Below are 18,656 nucleotides of genomic sequence, written 5' to 3'. Positions count from 1 at the left end.
CTTCGGGTTCCGTGGGTGGTGTTTTTGGACATGCACATTGACCAAACAAATAAATGGATCGATCAACAAATGTTAGTAAATAAACAATCGTGCTCACCTTCGATGGAGATGACGTGCTCGCGGATCTGGTTCTGCAGCGCGAGGTCGTCGATGCGCTCGATCAGGTCGTAGATGGCGTAGATGTTCGGGTGCACCGATTCGAAGCGGTGGATCTCGGCGCGGATCGCTGCCGAGTTGGACAGCACGAACTGCGAGCCCGAAGCGCTGGACTGCGCGGCGGGGCCCGACGCTGTCCCCGAGCCGAACTGACCCGGGCCGGAGCTGCCTGACGAGCCCGAGCCGAACTGGGACGCCATGGGCTGAGTCACGGGAACCGGCACCGGAGCCGGAACCGCGCCCGGAGCGGGGATGGAAGGCTGCGACGGCGGTGAGATGCCCGACACCGGGACACTCGACTGGTAATTCATCGCGGAGGACGAGAAGGAGGAGGAGGATAAAGAGGAGGAGGAGGAGGAGGAGGAGGAGGAGGAGGATGAGGAAGAGCTTCACGCGTTCGGTAGGTGGGAGAACTTGGGCTGGAACGGAGCGCTATGCGGCGCGGGGATCCTGACGCATCAACAGCAGCATTCCGCGCTTCATACGTCCGAACCGGGATGCGCACGCATTGTTCCTCCGGGTTCCTTCTTGATCGCCCTCTCTCTCTCTCTCTTGCTCTCTCTCTCTTTCTCTCTGTCTCTCTCTTCCCCCCGCCCCCCCACTTCTTCTATTCTAACGCGTATTGTCCTTCTCCACTAACACGGACGCGTGACCCACCACGACACGCCTTTTTGCGCACAAAGAGACCGTGTTACCAGGAACGCGCACGGGTCCACTGACTGCGGCGTTTGAGCGCTGGAGAAATCATAAAGCCTCATAAATCCCTTTCTCTCTCTCTCTCTCTCTCTCTCTCTCTCTCTCTCTTTCTCTCAATCCCTTTTTTTTCTCTCTTTGGATCCGAGAAGCTCCGCCCAGCGTGCCCGCCTCCTCGCATAGTGACGTCACAAAGCGCGCAATCGCTAAGCACGCATTTGGATGGATGGAGGGATTGAGGGAGGGATGGATGGAGGGAAAGAGGGAGGGCGCAACGCGATTGGACGGAGAGATTAAGCCCCATCGAGTCTCTGATTCCCGGTCGTATTATTATTATGCAACCGTGCGAGGTGTGTATCTGAGAGGGCAAACACACACACACACACACACACACACACACACACACACACACACACACACACGACAAGGATTTCTGCCTGCTTGATTTCTTGATGGACCTGTCCAGCACTTTGTTAGAACTCAGTGCTGTCTTAGATCTCTCTCTCTCTCTCTCTCTCTCTCTCTCTCTCTCTCTCTCTCTCTCTCTCTCTCTCACACACACACACACACACACACACACACACACACACACACACACACAAACTCATCCAAAAAAAATTATAACTCCACCATTCCATAGCCTGGTCCTTCACATAAGTTCCTTAAAGGACCCCAAGGTGATCGTTTTGTCTCAAGCCCACTCTTTAGACCACCCTGAAACCTTATAGGACGCCCCGGAGGACCGTGACATGTTCTTCAGTGAATGTGTGTGACACTTGTTTACCCGTTCGCGATCTCGATCTCAATCGACCTTCCTCAAACGCCTCGGTGTGTGTGTGTTCCGTCGACGACGCGTGCAAAGGAAGGAAGCTCCGATTACGACTTCCGTACACCGATCGAGGGATAACTCTGGGTGTGAAGTGGCTGCTGGGAGAACATGCAGCGTATCATCACGCTAGCTCGCCGACGTGCTAGCTGAGTCGCTGTTCGAGCGGTTTTTCCGGGACACAATTCTGGGGTTTTTTTGTTGTTTTTTTTGTCTGAATTCGAACTGGAAAGCCGACTTTTTTGTTTTGCTAATCTCCGTCGTGTAACGCCAAACCCACCACGCTAATCCTAGCGTCTCTATCAGAAATATTCGCAAAAGATGAACATATCGATGAGGTGTTACACGTGCGATAGACGTGAAGACGCGTGTCTCCACGACGAATGCGATCGAAAAACCTTGTATGATTTTTCCGCTCGGAACGCTGCAGCGTTCGCCATTCGCAAAAAACGCTAGACCACTTACACACCTTTTCAGACCTTTCAGATGAGGTTTAGCTTCAGGCCGTTAGAACGACATGAGTACATAACGCGAGTATTGAACGTCGCCGTTTCGGGTCACGTGACCAGGAATCACCAAAAAGTGTGTGAAATGAAACGATTCTGCTAAAATGAATAATGCTAACATCAAATGCTAAACACACACACACACACACACACACACACACACACACACACACACACACACACACATCCAAATTCTCTATTCAATTCACATAACACATTATATAAACGGTGAAACAGCGCCTCCGGTGGCAGTTCAGAGAAACACACCGTGGCTTTGTTTGAAAGTATTTTGTTTCCATCTGCTGGTGAAGCTTCTGAAACGAGGTTTGTGAAGAACGTGGACTGCATGTAGAACATTAGTAATAGTAGTCTATCTATCTATCTATCTATCTATCTATCTATCTATCTATCTATCTATCTATCTATCTATCTATCTATCTATCTATCTATCTATCTATCTATCTATCTATCTATCTATCTATCTATCTATCTATCTATCTTTTCATGATTTTTCATTCTGTTCATTGACCTTCATCACACCTGCACATTTCTTGAACCCCCATATTTTTATTCCTCCACTCTTCTAGGAAGGCTTTCCACTGGCTCTGGAGATGATCGAAGAGCATTCCTGGGATCAGGAATACCGCATGGGTTTTGGCGAGGAAGTCTCACCTACATTCAGCGTTCCAAATCCTCCTGCATGCAAGATCAAAGTTCCGACCTCCTCAACCTGGATCTCGAGATCTTCTGCTCCGACCTTCATGGCAACCGTCGTTTTTTTTCGTATATCTCAGGGTGTTTGAGAAGTGTGAAGAACCAGATACGGAAAGTGAAGGGGTGTCCGAATACTTTTGGTGTGAACGGGCATTTCTCAGGGTTTTTTTTTTTTTCAATGGGTTTAAAGAATTTGTGTACAGTATTATGTGTGTGTGTATTTCCATGTCCCTTTTTATCCTAACAGATGGTCCCTCTGGCACAAGGCTGCAGGACGGGCAGCTCCTTGGGCGCGAGGGGGAAGTATATGATCGGCAGGGTTTTCCTATTGGCACGCTTGAGCTCGTTCACCAGCTGCTCGGTTCCCTCTCTCTGTGTGGGTCTCTACTGGTATCATTTGAAAAACTGACCGATTAGAAGTATGGTGCCGAGTTTCCGGTCTGGATGTGGACAGGTATCTCGTAGCGGGCCGTCCATCTCACCATTAGACCTTCGGTGGTGTCCTACCTGAACCAATCCACCTCTTAATCCTGCCATTACGAAGCCACGGCTCTAGAAACCATTAATACTGTAAAGAAACGCAGTATAACAAAGTGACACACAGACAGGGATCATTTCTGAGCCCCTTCCAGGAGAGTCCTCACCCGAGTTCCTTGTGGCCGGTCAAGCAGGCCCTGGTTTTCCGTCTCTGGTGAAGGCGAGGCGAAATAGCAACTGGGACAACGCACAAATAAATTCAGCTCCATTGTCTTGACGGCAGACATAGTGTAATTAGAGCAAGAATAAACTCCTCACCGAGGAAGCCATGGAAAAGGAACAGCAACAGGAAACCGAGATCCAAAAAAAGCAGGGGAACGAAACCAAACAAAGGATCGGATCTGCATAATCGCATAGCATTTGGCGAAAGGAAATGTTCGGGGAGATATGCTAAGTTCCTCTCTATAGCAGAAGCATCAATATTAACCTCATAAAATGACAAAAATATCGTCCGACCCGGGTTTTCCCAGCATTTGCATTAGCGCCCCCTTCAGGAAAACCCTGGGAATTTCATGAAAAAGCTGTTTCTGCTGACCTTTTCTCACAAAGTGCAGCTTTTAATGGGAAGTCCATCTTGTAAATGTCCTCGTAAATGTATCTGGGACCAAAGAAATTTCTACTTTGTCAGCCGTTAAAGAAAAACAGCTATTCAATCCCCACAAATAGATTCGAACTTGAGCAGTTTGCGACTGATGCGCTTTGCTAGTTGGTGGTCTGGAAGTTTATCTGTACAGTGGTGCGTTTCCAAATGTATTTCCGTCAAGCATTCCAGGTTCAAACCTGGAATGCAGACGAGCATTAAAATGCGTTCCGGAGATACCATCAAGCAGAACGTTCACGGGGGGGTAAAAACATTGGAGCCCTGGCGATCAGATTGAGACGCTTAATCAGATTTCAATCTGGCTACAGTGTGGGGAGGTGTTAGCTCAGTGGTTAAGGTTAGGGTTACAGGTCAGGCGGAAATCACCAAGCTGCCACACTTGGGGGCCCCTGAGCAAGGCCCTTAACCCTCAGTGGGGAGGTCAGATTCATTTAACTGACAATTTTTTTCCCCCCGACTTGTCCGATCATAGTTGCAACAAGTGGTATTTTAATAGTCTCAGATTTAAACAAAGGGCGACTTCAGTTTTTCGCACTGGAAAGAAATTGGAATAGCACCCCCTGCAGGTTGGATTGTGCAATCATCATAGAGATTTCAGTGGCAGTTTGTACAATGAAATTCTCAAGTGAGGCTACAGGCAACCTACAGCAATATTAAACATTAAACAATATAAAATGAAGAAAGAGGAGAGAAAAGTAATAACGAGACATAAGAAAGTGGAAGTGTCTGTCAATATATTAAATGAATTATATGAATATTTACATATATAACATATTAGCTTGAGATGTTTATTTTGAAAAAACATGGACGACCGAGGATAACAAGTAGAATGTATATATTAGAGTAGGTATGCAAGAAGTAGTAGTTCCTCTAGCTATGAATGGTCATTCCTTCATGGTATAAAGCCCCTGAAAAGCAACACCCCCTTTGCCATCAAAAAAGCACTGTAACCCCTAAATGCAGCTTGACAGCTCGACCCCCCTGTAACAGCATGGCTCTATAAAGATGGCAAGAGGTTCTTCGGATACAATACGGGTCTGCAGTAGGTCTCTAGGTCATGTAATGACATCCACCCTTCTGGGTGTGTCCCCAGTGGGGGAGGAACAGCTGGTCTGAGAATCAGATGGCCATCATCCAGCCCGAATCAAACACCACCTGGAACGGCTCACCTTCAGGGGCATTCAGGGGTGAGTTGCGCCTCAGGGGTCAGCTGACAAATTCTGGGATTTTACCACAATATCACCTAAAAAAAAATAAAGTGCACTTATTGAAGAAAGAAGCCAGATGGAGTTGCTAATGCCCAGGGGTAGGGGACACAGAGGGATAAAAAAATTTTTTAATGCAAGAGCATATTGAGGGCACCTGCTGAGAACCTTTAAGGAGGTGTATCACTGTAACACTTTTCCATTTCAAGGCCGGCCACCTGTGCATTTTTACTAAGATTTGGCACTTCACTGTATTTTCTTGCAGTCCCCCCCCCCCCCCACGTAGCCACTGCATCACATTCTAAACGATATGGGCACCGTACTTTCTCACTTGTCACACTATCATCAAGTTCCTTGGGTGTAGTAGAGCGCAGTTGTACACTAAGTTACGGTGGCCGAGAAGTGCAAAACCAAAATAACAAATTGGAAAACAAAATAACAAATGCAAAAACAAAACAACAAATCGGAAAACAAAATAACAAATTCGAAAACAAATGAACAAATCCGAAAACAAAACAACTAATTTGAAAACAAATTAACAAATTCGAAAACAAAATAACAAATCCAAAAACAAATTAACATCTCCGATAACAAAATAACAAATTCGAAAACAAATGAACTAATTAGAAAACATTAACAAATTCGAAAACAAATGAACAAATCCAAAAACAAAATAACAAATTAGAAAACAAATTAGAAAACAAATTAACAAATTAGAAAACCAAATAACAAATTCAAAACCAAATAAACAAATCCAAAAACAAATGAACAAATCCAAAAACAAAATAAAAAAATTCGAAAACAAAATAACAAATCTGAAAACAAAATAACAAATTCGAAAAACAAATGAACAAATCCGAAAACAAAACAACTAATTTCAAAACAAATTAACAAATTCGAAAACAAAATAACAAATCCAAAAACAAATTAACAAATCCGAAAACAAAATAACAAATCTGAAAACAAAATAACAAATTAGAAAACAAAATAACAAATTAGAAAACCAAATAACAAATTCAAAACCAAATAAACAAATCCAAAAACAAATGAACAAATCCAAAAACAAAATAACAAATTGGAAAACAAAATAACAAATTCGAAAACAAAATAACAAATCCGAAAACAAAACAACTCATTTGAAAACAATAACAAATTCGAAAACAAAATAACAAATTAGAAAACAAAATAACAAATCCGAAAACAAAATAACAAATCCGAAAACAAAACAACTCATTTGAAAACAATAACAAATTAGAAAACAAAATAACATATCCAAAAACAAAATAACAAATCCAAAAACAAATTAACAAATCCTAAAACAAAATAACAAATTTGAAACCAAATAAACAAATCCGAAAACAAAATAACAAATCTGAAAACAAAATAACAAATCCAAAAACAAATTAACAAATCCAAAAACAAATTAACAAATTAGAAAACAAATTAACAAATCCGAGAACAAAATAACAAATTGGAAAACAAATGAACAAATCCAAAAACAAATTAACAAATTTGAAAACAAAATAACAAATTAGAAAACATGAAAAAATTCGAAAACAAAATAACAAATCCAAAAACAAAATAACAAATCCGAAAACACAACGACAAGTCAGACAAACCGGAAAAAGGGAGGTATAGTTTGTCAATGAAAACTTACTGATCATTGGACGAGACACCTGTCATTCAAAATATACAGGAAGTACAACAGTCTTGTATTTTTTATGTCTAATTGCAGAACTACAGAACTACATTGTTCCGCGGTTGTTGCGTTACATAATACTAATTCAATTTTATTAGGTATAAGCTGTTTTACATCGATTTTTTATTCTATTGTATCGATATTTCCAATATTTAACAAAAATCGTTTTGAACAAAGCAACGTTCGAAAACATGAAGCATTTTCACATGAAGCGTTTAACTAAATCGCACGATTGTGAACGCTTTATGCAATTGTTTGTTTATTATTAGTGAAACCCGACTCAACATTGAGCATATAAGACAAAATATTCTCGCAAATGTTTTAACTAAATGACAAAAATCATCGGGAAACCAAACGGGAAACTTGATGTTTCCACACGGACGGTTTTAATTGCCGGATTTTGGTGCTCGATTCGAAACTTGGCGCATCGGTTGAAGAAATATTTAGTGATTCAAAATGATTTTTTTTTTTTTAAATAGATATTTATCTATATTTCTGAGTGTGTAACGCAATATACACTATCTTGCCAAAAGTATTTGGACACCCGCTCGTGAGTACGATGTGCGATTTCAGGTCCAACTTCAAGTGAGCGCAAAATTATATGACCCAATACTTTTGAAAATAGATATTGGGAATAATTTAATACATATTACACACACACACACACACACACACACACACACAATGCCATACAGACTGTACTCTAGAATATTAAGTACCACTGTGTGTGTGTGTGTGTGTGTGTGTGTGTGTGTGTGTGTGTGTGTGTGTGTGTGTGCTCGATCCCAGAATGCACTGCGGCCACACAATGACGTCAAGGTCGACGACAACACCAAAACAGCAGTGAGACAGAAGGAGACAGTGAGACAGTGCAGGGTGTTAGCCTGTGTGAGGACAGTTAGCATACGGATGACATTAGCATTTCAGGGCTTCTACACGGTAAGCGTGGATATAAAGCAGGTTTTAGAACGGAATAGGGACTGGTTTTAAGCTGCATGGTTTTTATGACTAGGAGAAGAGTGTGTGTGTGTTTACTGCCTGCTAGCCCGGCTGCTAACCCTGCTAGCATAACACTATCTGCGGCTAGAACTAGCCCCGGAGAAGGCGAGCTCGTGTCAGTGTGAAGCGGGATGGACACCGGATATTAGCAGGTAAAATACGATTTCATGGTTCTAGTGGATCGAAATAATCGAAATCAGGGTTGATCGGATCGGATCGCGTGTGCGCGTGTGGACCATGTCCAGGACATTGTTCAGGCGAAAAACACGTCTGATTGTTGTTTCAGGTCTTTGCTAGCAGAGTAAAATTGTGTCCCAGGACACACACACACACACACACACACACACGTGTACACGTGATGTCACACACATGCCACAATCGAAAGACGCGTTTTCGCCTTGACAGGACCCGACTGACTGATTGCCGGGTACGAGTCGATTCCGAGTCGACTCCGCGTTCCGTTCCTAATAATGTGGACGCAAGCACCGGGCTCTCACGTGAGTACACGGTGTCCTGATCGTGATAAGAACGCCGACTATAATGAGTTCTCACTCCAAAGAGTGAAGTGGACCTTTTTTTTTTGCCGGTTTTGAGCTATAGAGTGAAGGGTCTTGCTTAGGGGCCCATGAGTTGGAGATTGGATAAATTTGAACTCATGACCTTTTGAATTTTAAAGCATTAACATTAATGGGATTTGATAGACGCCCTTATCCAGAGCGACATACGTTTATCTAAGTCGTACACCTGAGCAGCTTCGGGGTTAAGGGCCTCGTTCAGGGTGTCGGTATGCTGACCTATAAGCAGGTTTTCGCAAACATTTGGCAACATAGTGTCAAGAGAAGGCGAAGGTCAATCAATTGGAAAGTGTCGCACGAATTTGAAACGTTTCAGACGTCAAAAAGACTGAAGAAACGGGCTCTCGTGAGGGTAGTGCAAGGAAAGGAAGACTAAGAGCTACCTCTGCTGCAGAGGATAAGTTTGTAAGAATGGCCAGGGTGAATTAGGATGCGCTGGTTTACATAAAAGCGTCATTGAAACCATCGAATCGTTAAATTGCTTGTCTTTCGGTTTCTGTAGGAAAGGATTCGGTTGTATTTCCACGCTTCACCACTAGAGGCAGATTGACAGTTTCCCGTTCACGATAAGTTACCTCTGGGACGTCACGGTGCGTCCTGCACGCTTTAAGTTTGAGTGTTCTGAATCCTGTTCCGTGTTTTTACAGACACGCCAGATAGTGAAACGATCCTTCGAACCGGATAGTAAACCTTCCTAACAGTTCCTTTCCTGTGCCCAGGTGTGAATTGCGGACTAGATGACGAAGGCAGGCCGCGGGGAAGCAGAGTCTGGAATTCAACATGAAGCTGTACGTGTTCCAGGTCAACAACGGGAGCACGCTGACGTTCGACACGGAGCTAGCGGTGCAGACGTAAGTCGTCTCGATTCCGGTTTTTGTTGTCGTGGTGAAACGTTAAAATCGAGTAAAACTTGGGCTTTTTGTCTTAGCGTTCTGGACCTTAAGCATGCAATCCAGGCGAAGTACAAGATCGCGGCTCAGCACCAGGTGCTGGTGGTTAACGGCGGGGAGTGCATGGTGGCCGAGAGAAGGGTGTGTAGCTACAGCGCTGGCACGGTGAGTTTTCTCTAGATTAGGGGTTATCTTGTGTATTATATGAAAGGAAGAGGACTTGGTCTTCTCTGTCTTGAACCCCTGCTTTGACCCCTTTCCAGGACACAAACCCCATCTTTCTGTTCAACAAAGAGATGATTCTGTGTGACCGCGCGCCCACGATCCCCAAAACCACTTTCTCAGTGGAGAACGAGATGGAGATGAAGGTGGAGGAGTCGCTCATGATGCCGGCCGTGTTTCACACCGTGGCTTCGCGGACGCAGCTCGCCGTGGTACCCATAGTCGCCTCCGCAAAAAAAAAAATATATATTAATTTTCTTCTGATTTGCGCTTAAGCTCTCGTCTTTCTCTTAAGGAAATGTTCGAAGTGGCCAAGAAGCTGTGCTCCTTCTGCGAGCGCTTAGTCCACGACGAACACCTGCAGCACCAGGGCTGGGCCGCGATCATGGCCAACCTGGACGACTGCACGGCGTCTTATCAGAAGCTGCTTTCCAAGTTCGACGTGGCCTACACGAACTACCAGCGGGATTTCGAAGACATCAAGCTGAAGCTGACTAAGTGAGTAGAGCCACAGCTTTTTCGGCCCCCTGAAATCCTGCACCCCATATCCTTATCCCGTCCCTTGTGTCTGTCCAGGCTCGGGACCGCCGTCTCAGTCATGGCGAAAATCCCCCTGCTGGAGTGTCTGACCCGACACAGTTACCGCGAAAGCCTGGAGAAATTCGCGTCACCACATCCCAGAGCCGAGGACGAGCCGGGAGCTGGACGGACCTCCGTGCCGGGCCAGGGATCTCCTACCTTAAGAGATGCCGTGGCTCACGACGGGGGGCTGCAGGAGGCGCTGGAGGAGACGGATAAGGAGGATGGGCCGTTGTTTAACGTCACGCTGTTGGACTGGATCAACGTCCAGGATCGGCCCAATGACGTCGAGGCTGTAGTGAGGAAGTGCTTCGATTCCATCAACAGAGTAAGTCGCAAAATCAGTTCACAGGGTTTTTATTGTGATGGACATAGACAACGTTCTTCACGTATTCTGACTTCGCAGCTCGACCCACGGATCATTCAGCCGTTTCTCGACGAGTGCCGGGACACGATTACCAAGCTGGATAATCAAAACATGAAGGCCATCAAGGGTCTGGAGGACCGATTGTATGCGCTCGACCAAATGATCGCCAGCTGCAAGAAGCTAGTGAACGAACAGAAGGAGCTTGCTCAGGTACGGGGTTATTTTTTTGATTGTATTTAAACTTTTTCTAATCATTTTCATTGAAAGATGAGATGTATTTAGAATTTTTTTTCCCTTCAGGGATTTTTAGCCAATCAGATGCGGGCTGAAAACCTGAAGGACAACTCGGTGCTGCCGGACCTGTGCCTGAGTCACGCCAATCAGCTGATGATCATGCTGACCAACCACCGGAAGCTGCTGGACATTAAGCAGAAGTGCACAACCGCCAAACAGGAACTGGCCAACAACCTGCAAGTCCGTCTGAAGTAAGTCGGCGATCGGTCCGACGGAAAAAAAGGCGTCCGATTTCGTTTTGTTAACCTTCTCCATTTTGCAGGTGGTGCTGCTACGTGATGCTTCATGCCGATCAGGACGGCGAGAAGCTGCAAGCCCTGCTGCGTCTGCTGACCGAGCTGCTGGAGCGGGTGCGCGTTGTGGAGGCGCTCAGTACCGTCCCGCAGATGTACTGCCTGGCCGTGGTGGAGGTGGTACGCCGGAAGATGTTCGTCAAACACTACAGAGAGGTGAGAAGACACTTGGGGGGTGTAGATCATCTCCTACTAACATGTCTCCATTCATGTATATAGAAATCGCGTAATGCTTTCTCTGTTTCCTCAGTGGGCAAACGCCCTCGTGAAAGACGGGAAAACCCTCTACGAGGCCGAGAAGGCCAAACGGGAGATGTTCGGCAAGCTGTTCAGTGAGTCTAAGCTTCCTCTTCGTGTTCTCCACAAATCTTCCTGCAAACATACCGCGGAGGTTCCCGAGTTTCTTCTTTGCAAATTTCTTTCTTTTTTTTTTCTTGCAGGAAAGTCGTTCCTCAGAAACCGGTTGTTCCGAGGACTGGACTCGTGGCCTCCATCGTCGTTTTGCGTGAGCATTAGAGCGTCATTTAGAGCACAATGGTTTTTTTTTTCTCACTTTTGCACATTCTAAATTTTTTTTTTCCACTTTTTCAGACAAGAAAGCCTCGCAAGTTTGACTTTGAGCTTCCGGATATTTCCCTGAACGACCTGCAGTATCTGAAGAGCTGCTGTCCTGCTGAAGTGCAACCTTTTCTCAGGTATCTATTGAGAATTGAGTAAAAACGTTCGGGGGAAATTAGTTCAGGATTCATTTCCTGGGCAAAAGGTTGATGCTATTTTTTCGAACCTCTTCCATGCTCAGGGTTCCATCGCTATGTGATTTTGAGCCGTTAAACCATCACACAGAAGCTCTTCACCACCTAGTCCAAGCAGCCCGTAGTGTAGACGAGATGTCCCAGACGATAACGGACCTACTGAGCGAACTTAAGGTATGAAACCAATTTTTTAAATAGTTTTTGACATCCCACGCATCTTTAAACGTCCTCGAATGACCCTTTGCCCTCTTTGTTTTGAAGATTTCCGGGAGCCAGTGTGCACAGAGACCTTGCTCGGAAAGCAGAGAAGAGACCACGCCCGTCTCCTCGAAAATCCCACCGCCTCTTATTTTACAGTCTCCGCCTACTCAGGTGCTCTCCTTTCCAGCTCCCTTAGAAGATCTGTCCCCTGACAGTATAGATGCCCATACGTTTGACTTTGAGACCATAGGACACCCCAACATGGATCCGGTGCTCCAGCAGGGCTCTCTGGACCTGGACTCTTTAGCCGAGAGCCCGGAGTCCGACTTCATGTCGGCCGTCAATGAGTTTGTCATAGAAGAGAATGTGACGTCGCCTAATCCCATCAGTGACCCCACAAGTCCTGAGATGATGGTCGAGTCGCTGTACTCCTCGGTCATCAACGCTATAGACAGCAAAAGGATCCAAGACACGACCATGCTCGAAAGAGAAAACTCCAGAATTATGACCCTCAAGCTGACCGTCGACAGGTACCGCTTTGCTGCCGAGGAGTCACAGGGCAGCATGCGGAAAGTTAAGGAGGACCTCTGTCATTTCCAAGGACTTGTCTTGAAGGAGCAGCGAGACTTCAGCTTTGCCCTGAAGAATCTGAGCGCAGAAATTCACGGCATCGTCAACGACGTTGCCCGTCGTCAGGAAGAGGCCCACCAGAATGAGCTCCAGAAGATGAAAGATGATCACGAGAAGCACGTTCTCCGGCTTGCCGAAGAGCTGGAAGGCAACCACAAGATTGTCCGGGACGTCCAGAGGGCGATGCTCGAACTTGAGGGGCTCGTGGAGAGGAAAGAGAAAGAGCTGGCGCAGATGGAGGGCGAGAGGGAGCGCTTGCTGCAGGAGGCCCGCAACAGCCACCAGCAGGTCGTTCAGGAGCTGGAGCGGAAACTTTCCGAGTGCAGTAAGGCGCTCCAAGATGCTGTGCGTTCCAGAGAAGTCCTTGCCAACCAGCTGGACGGGCTGCAAATCGAGATGGAGCAGAAGATACGGCGAGAGATGGAGAACGCGGAGAAGAACCGTCTCCAAGACTTGGAAGCTCGTCTGAAAAAGGAGCACAAAGCACAAATGGAGATGCTGAAGCATGAGAAACAAAGCACTGTAGACGCCCTAACCGTTGAAAACCAAGCCAAGCTGAAGGAACTCGCGGAGTCGTACCTGAAGGAACGGAAAGAGCGAGAGAGCCGCTTCAAGGATTACGAGGCTCAAATCTGCGAGTTCGCCGACGCCAGGTGCAAACTCGAAGTGGAAATGGCGCTTAAAGAGACCGAAATGGAAGACTTGCGCCTGCAGTACGAGGAAGCCAAGACCCAGCAGGAAGAGGCTTTTAGGGCCGAGATGGAGTCACGGACCGCGGCCCTTAAGGAGCAGGTGGAGGCTCTGACGCGACAGCTGCAGAAGAAGAACGAGGAGCACGAGCAGGGCCTCACCGAGCTGCGCGCTCTCATGCGCCTCGAGAAGGACCACTGCATCTCAGAACTGGTGGAGCGGCACGATGAGGAAAGCACGCTGCTGCGCTACGAGTTCTCCGCGCTCAAGCAGAAGTCCCAGGACGCGGAGAAAGACTGCGAGGAGCGCCTGCAGGAGATCCAGCAACAACTGAAGGGACAGCTCCGGACTTTGCACGAAGAACGGGAGGTGGAGCAGAGGGCATTCGTGCACAAGGAGCACGACTTGCAAACCTCTATCAGCGATCTGCAGGCAGTCAACACGCTCCTGTCCGGGCGGCTGGAGCAGGAGCGTCAGGAGGCCAGGAGAACGCTGGAGGAGCAGGAGGATAAGCTTAAAGACGCCTTGTTGCAAAAGGAGGAGCTGGAAGCCAGGCTGGTTGGCAAAATTCAACTACTTGAAACTGAACTCGAGGAAAGACATTCCGCTGACAAGTGAGTGAGACGAACATGCTCTCCAATCATCTTGTTTCGTTGCAATTTTTTATTTGTCTGATTTAAACACTTACTGTGACATTGTAGAGGAGCCGAGGTTGGCGAACGAGAAGGCGCGGGGATCGCCTTGCAGCAGAGGTTGGATGAAGAAAGAGCGTCCCTCCTGGGCCAGCTGGAGAATCTCGAGAAAAAGAAGAACGAGGAGCTGCAAAACCTGAAGACCTCGCTCATCGCCGAGCAACAGGTAAGGGACACAGGACACGCTAGTGCCTGGGAGGGGGGTGAAGCACGTAGGTAGGTGAGTAGTAAAAAAACAAATATATATGCCTTTTTGTCTCCAGACCAACTTCAACACTGTCCTGACGCGGGAGAAGCTAAAAAAGGAGCAGATCATCGCCGAGCTGAGTGAGAAGCTGAAGATAGTGATGCTGCAACAGGAGAAGGATAAGAGTAGGTTTTTTTTTTTTTTTTTTCTTTTTCTAGAAACACGACTTGAGGAACTCACGTGACGGTAATCTGACCGGCTTGGTTTTTTCTTCCTCCCCCCTCCAAGGTTTGATCGAGACTCTGTCTGAGGACCGCGCCACCATCCTGCAGGAGAAGAAACACCTCGAGGAGGAGCTCAACCGACTCCGGAGCTCCGCCCTGGTCTCCTCAGCCTTTTTCGTGGCCAATCCCGTCGCCGTTGTTGTGGAGACGCCCGGAGCGTGTGGTCCTCTCCCGGCCGAAGTTCCCCTCCTGCCGTCCCTGGATTCCGAGAGGCTGGGGTCCGTGGCTGCTCTTAGAGACGACGACCGGGTGGACTCCGCCGTAGACGCAAGCATGATGACCGTCTAGTAAGAGTCTGTTTAACAAAACGGTAGAACTGTTTTTTTTTTTAAAAGCAGGAATTAACCGCCGTTCCTTTTTATTTATTTTTTTTTAGCGATAACGCGCCAATGCTGTCGGAAGAGAAACAGCGGATCCTGATGTTGGAAAGGGTAAGTAGATCTCCTCTCAATGCTACCCCACGCTAACGTCAGGTCAGATCAAGGTCACTGATGTTGCCTGGTTGTCTTGCAGACCCTGCACATGAAAGAAGAGGAGAACAAGAGGCTCAGCCAAAGACTGGTGCGTAGTTCTTACAGACGTGTAGATTCAAATTGTCCAACACGTTTTAGGCACCTACGTGGGGTCCCTGCGTGCGAGTCGTGGTTCGGTCAGATCCAGATGAGGAACATGGGGGGGTATATTGGGAGAAGGATGCTGAAGATAGAAAGACGAAGGCCAAGGAGAAGGATTACAGATGTGTGGTGAGGGAAGACATGCAGGCGGTCAGTTCAAAAGATCCAGATGTTGAGGACCGAGTGAGATGGAGACGGATGAACGATTTGATTATTCGTTGCATTTTCGATATATAATGAAAATGTTTCTTACCATTAGTGGGGCAACGGTACACAAAATTCGAAAGGTACAATATTTAAATTGCTCGTTTATTATATTGATTAAATTGAATAATTTATTCAACTGGCACAAATAAAAGCCTGGTACCAAATGATCCAAAGACCATTAACTAATGATCCACGGCTTGATATCGACATCTCTAAGGCCTGGAATTGAAAGATCCACAGCCTGGTACCCAAATGATCAACCCATGTGGTAGGGACCCCCAGGTTTAGTGCACAAACTATAATTTTTTTAAATGCGTATTTGCTCATAAACACCACCAGGTGTCGCTCTAACCAAAGGAAATGCCTGACTTGCATCATTGTATTGAACTCAATGTCTGCTGTTCCATCAAACAGCCTTAGATGAAGATCAGAGACCAGACATTATAAATCTGCAATTTTATTCCATTTCCACGTCATTTCATAAAATTTGTTTATTAACGAGGAGCAATATTTTTAATCGAGGACTAGATGGAACCGAGATAACACTTTCTGGATAGATTCAAAGCTTCCGAATATTTTTTCAAATTCTCGATCTCGATTCGTCAAAAGGTGTCGGAACTATTTTACTATAAAAGGAAGGAGTCTCCGGTATCAGTAGCGTGTACCTCGCTAGCCCGTTCCACGCGCTGTGAGTATAACCCAATCAAAACGTGTTCGGGTTCTGACCGATCGATCTTCTGTTCTGTCCAGATGTCTCAAAGCATGTCCTCGGTGTCCTCGAGGCACTCGGAGAAGATCGCCATTCGAGAGTAAGTCTTTTATTTATTTCATAAAAAAAAAATAAATAAATAAATGTCACAATGAATTCATTTGACCTGCTATTCTTTTTGTCGGCTCCGAATCAATTTTTCCGTCTTTGCAGTTTCCAAGTTGGCGATTTGGTCCTCATTATTTTGGACGAGCGGCACGACAATTACGTCCTGTTCACCGTCGGACCGACGCTCTACTTCCTCCACTCGGAGTCTCTCGCTGCCCTGGACCTCAAACCGGGTCTGTACACACACACACACACACGAGCAAACACAGATATACACAGCAGTGTGTGTGTGTGTGTGTGTGTGTGTGTGTGTGTGTGTATATATATATATATTTCTCTCTGTCTAGCCTTCGTCTAGCCTTCGTCTAGCCACTTTGCCATGAAACCCAGATATGGTGGAGTGCTGAAGTGGAGGTTTTCCCATTTCCATGCAGGATCTCTGGAGCTCATTCAGGCTCTTGGTCACCTCTCATACTAAGGTCCTTCTCCCCCCCAGGAGTGTCACACTTTTTTTCCCGATTGAGAATTATGAGGACCGTTAATGCTCCTGGGAACGTTCAGTGCAGCAGAAATTAATTTTCTATCTGTGATTTGCAGCCTGTTTCTGAGCTCTTGAGCCGGTGTCTTGTTTTTTTTTTGCTCTGACTTGAACTGTGAGACCCTCTATAGAGAGGTGTGTGTGTGTGTGTGTGTGTGTGTGTGTGTGTGTGTCCTTCCAAATCATGTCTAATCCATAGAGTTTACCACAGGTACAATGAAATCAGGGTGTAGAAACATTTTTCAAGTTGTTGCAAAGGGTCTGATATACTTACATACATATGATATTTTATTTATTTATTTATTTTTAAGATTTACACACATTTCTGTTTTGCAATTATGGGGATTATGTGGAGAAAAAAAATCGATTTGTACAATTGTAGTAGCATAATTTTTTTTTATTCAATTCTTATTTAATAAATAAAATTAGTAATAAAAAATATATTATTTAAAAAATTGTATTGGATGTAAATAATAATGATTATTTATGTGTTTATTTTGTAGCCACCGGAGCGACGAGACGACCTTGGGTACTGGGGAAGGTCATGGAGAAAGAATATTGCCAGGCCAAAAAGGTGATTTTTTTTTTTTTTTTTTTTTGTAAGTAAAAAATAAAAAATAAATGGCGGAATGTTTAATTTGACGTATATTATAGAGGACCTTATAAGGAAATACTGTAATATATAACTGTGTCCCCCTCTTCAGGCCCAAAACCGCTTCAAAGTTCCTCTGGGCACCAAGTTCTACCGGGTAAAAGCCGTGCCATGGAATAAGAAGATGTAAAAATGTAAAAAAAAAGAAAAAATCTGAATGTTGATATTTTTTTTCTTTTTTTTTTTTTTTTTTTCCATCTTTTACAAGCATCACTCGGATCGTTTCGCCAGCGAAACACCAAACCGCTCTCGTTTTTTTTTTTATTTAATTTTCTCTGGCAACCGATTTTATTTTCTTAGCATTAGTATACGTTTTTGTTTGTTTGTTTTGTTTAGATTTTTAAAAAAATCTGTTCATTCAGAGCTTTGTAAATGTGGACCAAAATAATTCCGAACAGGGCAAGTCTGTAAAATGAAAAAAAGAACAAAAAAACAAATAATTATAATAATTAAAAATCTATTTGGAGGATGATATATATATCTATAATATAGAGTTCGTTATAATTCTGAATGTTATTATTATTTCGTTGACACATGGAGATCGAGAGCGTGATGAGAACGCAGGGTACGAAACACCCCCCCATGCGCATACACACACACACACACACACGAGATCGAAACTCTGCATTTTGCTGTAAATGTTGATTAGCGAATGTCCATAGCATGCATATACATATTTTCTTTAACCCTGGGTGTGTCCTAATCGAATATGTAGGTCTTAAAAAAAAAAAAAAAAAAAAGGATGAAAACGACGCAGTCCCTCTTCGAGCATTCTGACAACCCCCCCAAAAAAAAACAACAACCCGAAAGCAGCACGTCGAAAATGATAGAAACGACCTACTTCCCTTGCGTTCACGTCTGTTACTTACGCCGTTGTATATTATCCATCCGATTGCACAAAAAAAAGAAAAACGACTGTATTGTAAGAGTTTTCAAACAATAAAGGTCTGATCCCACCGACTCCCTGCAGCTCGTTCTTTACAGATTTCATGCACCAGAGACTGTGTGTGTGTGTGTGTGTGTGTGTGTGTGTGTGTGTGTGTGTGTGTGTGTGTGTGTGTGTGTGTGTGTGTGTGTGAGAGAGATGCAGGAATGTGGATCAGAACAATTACAAGCTGCTTCTCTCTGTAAAAAAACAAAAAAAAACGATATTCTCTGTTTAATAACAGTCAGAAATTTGTATATATAAACTGATTAATAGGGACATTTATGTATATGTATATATATATATATATA

At 45.0% G+C, this 18,656-nt stretch overlaps 2 protein-coding genes and 1 long non-coding RNA gene across 4 annotated transcripts in view; 2 read left to right on the top strand and 1 right to left on the bottom strand.

The window, feature by feature from the left end:
- Positions 1–1,041, bottom strand: part of agap3 (ArfGAP with GTPase domain, ankyrin repeat and PH domain 3) — a 116,823-nt gene extending 115,782 nt beyond the window's left edge. Inside the window, exon 1 of the mRNA XM_083536135.1 lies at positions 98–1,041. Within this exon, the coding sequence (XP_083392261.1) occupies positions 98–467 (370 nt within the window). The 5' untranslated portion in view covers positions 468–1,041. The remainder of the gene's footprint in view (positions 1–97) is intronic.
- Positions 1,042–1,095: 54 nt separating this feature from the next.
- Positions 1,096–4,779, top strand: LOC310725770. The gene is made up of 3 exons (XR_014533500.1): positions 1,096–1,199; positions 2,773–3,035; positions 3,143–4,779. It is a non-coding gene; the product is annotated as an uncharacterized lncRNA (long non-coding RNA).
- Positions 4,780–7,588: 2,809 nt separating this feature from the next.
- On the top strand, positions 7,589–18,381 carry rb1cc1 (RB1-inducible coiled-coil 1). Of its 2 annotated transcripts, none has more exons than XM_083535922.1 (23): positions 7,589–7,876; positions 9,231–9,362; positions 9,440–9,566; positions 9,665–9,835; positions 9,919–10,121; positions 10,200–10,530; positions 10,609–10,779; positions 10,870–11,054; positions 11,126–11,312; positions 11,407–11,488; positions 11,597–11,661; positions 11,748–11,851; positions 11,956–12,082; positions 12,170–14,043; positions 14,131–14,287; positions 14,385–14,493; positions 14,597–14,879; positions 14,969–15,023; positions 15,106–15,153; positions 16,164–16,222; positions 16,336–16,463; positions 17,272–17,342; positions 17,473–18,381. In XM_083535922.1, exons 2-23 carry the CDS (start codon positions 9,292–9,294, stop codon positions 17,548–17,550), a joined length of 4,686 nt encoding a protein of 1,561 aa, XP_083392048.1. In that variant the 5' UTR covers positions 7,589–7,876; positions 9,231–9,291; the 3' UTR covers positions 17,551–18,381. The 2 variants fall into 2 exon arrangements, with proteins under 2 accessions (XP_083392048.1, XP_083392047.1); XM_083535921.1 differs by having other exon boundaries at positions 7,712–8,088.
- The last annotated feature ends 275 nt before the right edge of the window (positions 18,382–18,656 follow it).

This window comes from Silurus aristotelis (genome assembly GCF_946808225.1).
Source record: "Silurus aristotelis genome assembly, chromosome: 1".
Lineage (NCBI taxonomy): Eukaryota > Metazoa > Chordata > Actinopteri > Siluriformes > Siluridae > Silurus > Silurus aristotelis.
This window is presented reverse-complemented; position numbering and strand designations above follow the sequence as displayed.

What these genes read in the sequence shown, in the direction of transcription:
- rb1cc1 (XM_083535922.1), top strand. Translation starts at nt 9,292, where the DNA reads ATGAAGCTGTACGTGTTCCAGGTCAACAACGGGAGCACGCTGACGTTC. An exon ending in CGCTCATCGCCGAGCAACAG is followed by an intron (nt 14,288 to 14,384) that starts GTAAGGGACACA and finishes TTTTGTCTCCAG; the next exon opens with ACCAACTTCAACACTGTCCT. An exon ending in AATATTGCCAGGCCAAAAAG is followed by an intron (nt 17,343 to 17,472) that starts GTGATTTTTTTT and finishes CCCCCTCTTCAG; the next exon opens with GCCCAAAACCGCTTCAAAGT.